The 3913-nt window shown below is 37.7% G+C and overlaps 1 protein-coding gene across 1 annotated transcript; it reads right to left on the reverse strand.

Annotated features, from left to right (window-relative positions):
* Positions 1 to 294: 294 nt before the first annotated feature.
* LOC141317007 (neuronal-specific septin-3-like) lies at positions 295 to 2309 on the reverse strand (the record flags this gene model as incomplete). The annotated part of the gene is made up of 3 exons (XM_073832874.1): positions 2093 to 2309; positions 514 to 753; positions 295 to 423 (listed from the first exon to the last, which is right to left on the reverse strand). Coding segments are annotated over exons 2-3 (367 nt in total), but the record flags the coding sequence as incomplete, so codon positions are not given.
* Between the last annotated feature and the right edge of the window lie 1604 nt (positions 2310 to 3913).

A 3913-nucleotide genomic window follows, 5' to 3' on the forward strand; every position in this document is an offset into this window, starting at 1 on the left:
TACCTATAGGGGATTCACCATCAACTGGCCTCCTAACTTGCCCTGAGCACAACACATGCCAGTCTAGACACATATTACAAACAAGCACATATGCCACTGTGCTACAGGCCCTGGTGTATTGATTACATCAGCCGACACTAAATGAGGCTTTCCTAATTAGCCCATGATGTCTATTTATGTCCAGTAAAAGGTCTGTCCTTTAGCAACCAGTGCTTAAAAGCTTTGCTTGAACGAGCAATGGATGCTGTTTTGAATCCTAAATGTTTAGAAGTCACATGATCAATATGCTCTTACCATGAGACACAGATTTAATCTCAACGGTCTTTGGGATCTTCTCATCACGACTCCAGCCTGTGCTCCTCCTGCTCACCTGTGACTTAAAGAGAGTGTTCACTAAAGTAGACTTCCCAAGACCACTCTGACCTGGAGACAGAAAAAGAGAAAGAGAGGAAAAAATAGTAAGAAAATTAAAAAAGCAAAATGCAAATGTCAACAAATTGCTCTCCCACTCACCAACAACCATGATGTTAAAGTCAAAGCCTGTCTTCATGGTCTTCTTCCGCATCTGCTCGATGATGGTGTCTATTCCGATGTATCCAAGCAATGCAGATCCTCGACCTGACCCTTGACCATCACCCCCTGTTCCTTGGGGTGAAGGCACAAAGGGAACACCGGAAGGTGGCACCACATGAGAGGGCTTAGCTGGGACGGCAGGTTTAGGTCTCACTTCAGGGGGCACAATTTCTGACATGTCTGTTTGGAAGAGGAAATGATAAACAATCGATACATTACATCAATGTTATTTGATAAATAACGCACTGCAAAGCCCTTAAATCTAGTAAACTGTGCACAGTTTGCCGTGATTATATATTTAAGGTGCTACACTTGAGAAAAATGTTTTTTTTTTTTAATTGTTATTATGATGACAACTTACATATTTTTTCTTTGAGTTTTATTTTGTGTTGTGAATCAGCTTAACTATGACTTTGTTACATATATGCAACCCTGGACCACAAACCAGTCTTAAGTAGCACGGGTATATTTGTAGCAATAGCCAAAAATACATTGCATGGGTCAAAATAATAGATTTTTCTTTTATGCAAAAAATCATTAGGATATTAAGTAAAGATCATGTTCCATGAAGATATTTTGTCATTTTTCTACTGTAAATATATCAAAACTTAATTTTTGATTACTTATGTGCATTGCTAAGAACTTAATTTGGACAACTTTAAAGGCGTTTTTCAATATTTTGATTTTTTTGCACCCTTAGATTTTAGATTTTGTATTTGTAGTTGTATCTCTCCCAAGCATTGTCCTATCCTAACAAGCCATATCAATGAAAAGCTTATTTATTCAGCACACTAATAAAATGGCTATAGCTGCCATCAACTGTTTGTTTACCAACATTCTTCGAAATATCTTCTTTTGTATTCAACACAAGAAAGAATCTCATACAGGTTTGGAAGTGGATGGTAAGTACATGCTGACCAAATTTTTATTTGTAGGTAAACAATTTCTTCATTTCACATTTCTTTTTGCCTAGAGGACCACATAAGTAAACAGTGGCACAGCTTGTACACTATGTTGTTGTTTAGAAACAGCAGGATTAGCTGAGGGAAAACTATGAAGATTAGACATGAGTGAATAATTTATCTTACAAATGTATGCTATTATGATCTAGTGCTCCTATTTCCCAGCCTAGTTCACTTTAAATGCTCCACTGAGTTCTCGGCCTATATTACCACCATATGCCACCCAAAATAAGCAACAAATAATGAATTATTACAGAAGCCATTCAACAAATCTCTTTATCGGATTAATCACCCACGGCTGGACCTTTCCCACGCACCAAGACGCCTTTTACACAGCAAAACATAACATGAGAGGTTTCCTTCACAAGCGACAATGATGTGCGTCTTTCATTTAACGTTAGAGAATAATATTAGTATTAACGTTACTAGCTGTTTTAAAGGGCGGGAAGCCAAACATAAGCATATATTGCTGAATACAAACATTACCTTCCGTTTTGTTCTATTGATGTGTGTTTTACCTCCGAAGGATTCATATGATAAACACTCTTCCCACTTACCGATTCGTGTTTTTGTAGCGGTCGCAGAATATGTTTTATTTGTCGTCCTTTTTCTGCCTCTCGCTGTTTTACAGTCTGTTGAAGTATAAGTAGGCTAAGGCAGTAGTTGAACAGACGTTAGGGAATGATCATGTGCTCAGGTACCTCTCTCCTCGCTCCCTCTTTCTTTCACCCCGTCTATCGCCTTTCTATTCGCAGCTCGGTGCACCTCATTCCTTCCTCCACCCTTTTTTTCGTTACCAAGGAAACTAACGGGAGACTGGGTGATGCAGCGCGCATGCGCAGTGCACGGACGAGCTGAAATTAGGGATTCGGGTCGCTAGATGATTTTGTCACTATTTAAGTCTGTTTTGATAGGCTACATTTGTGCGGATATTTATATAAAACCTTGCTATACATGTTGTATCAAGCAGGTGCTGCTGTTACTGATTAGTTACAGCGTAAAACAACGCAACATTTTTTCGATTCCAAAATGATATATCATTTCTCAAATACAATTTTTACAGAGCAAGTAATTTAGAAAGAAACAATAACTATCAACTGACATCTGTCCCGTTCTGTTGACGTCATCAAGTGCTCTTATTTTCCAACCACCTTCCATCTGACATTTTGTCCTCATTGAATATCCTGAAATACATCGTGTTATGCAAATAAAGTCGGTTAAATTTAACTTAAACTTATAATACAACATACAAAACAAAAGATTAATTTCCCATTGCACATTTTATGTCATATCCAAACTACTCACACTTCACGGCTTTGTAGTCCCGCGCTTGCTTGTTTCATGCTCACTGTTCACATGTGAAGTTTTTTTGGCGTTTACAGTAGCCACTGAAGTGCCGTTGAGCCTCAGTGAGTCTTTTACCCCACAACCGGGTTATCTCACTGTGTTTAGACAGGCCTGTGCTCGATGATAAGGCGGAGTCCCTATTTTGCACGCTATACCATTTTCACTTTGTCTAATGTCATATATATAGTGGCTTATATTCACCACTCTGTATGCATATTAATCATATTAGGGTTTCTAGGGCTCAGATCTCTGGATAGGCCTATATATTGAGTGCTTTAAAACACTGAACTACCACAAGCCATTTTTACTTAGTTGTTATAACTTTTTCCTTGAAATTCGATGTAACTGACAATTAGAAATCATTAATGTTGATCATTAGGGTTCATATTAGACATTCAGGCTAGTAGGAGATTCCCTTCAAGAGTTTCCAATGAAAATGGAAGTGGCGCTGACAAAATTATTTCATGCTTTTTTGTGCACATTGCTATGCACATCCTAATATGTTGAAAGTGTTTTTAGCATATTGTGTTGTAGTTACTAAAAGGGCCCTGAGTGCATTTTAGGATGTTGCTAACATTTGCTAAAGTTCTATGTTATTTTTAGCACATTGCTGTGTGGATATTCGGCATTCTAAGTGATTTGTAGCACATTGCTATGTAGTTGCTAAAGTGATATTTAGCATGTTGCTAAAGTGTTTGGTGTCATTTTAGGGTTCCTAAAATGTTTTACCATGTTTCTCTGTGCTAATGCATGAATTTTAGCACATTATGCAGTTTCTAGTGTGTTCTGAGTGGTTTTAGCTTGTTTAGTGGTTGCTAAGGTGTCTGAGTGATGTTAAACGCCTTGCTAGGTAGCTGCTAAGTGATTTTTGGAAACTTTTATGTAGTTGCTAACATTTTCTGAAGTGCTCAGTTACTTTTAGTACATTGCTGTGTAATTTTTAAGGTGATTTTTACCATGTTGCTCTGTGCTTATTAAAGTATTCTGCATTATTTTTTAGCAGATGCAGTTTCTCAGTGTGTTCTGAGTGA

Source organism: Garra rufa, unplaced genomic scaffold, assembly GCF_049309525.1.
Source record: "Garra rufa unplaced genomic scaffold, GarRuf1.0 hap1_unplaced_235, whole genome shotgun sequence".
NCBI lineage: Eukaryota > Metazoa > Chordata > Actinopteri > Cypriniformes > Cyprinidae > Garra > Garra rufa.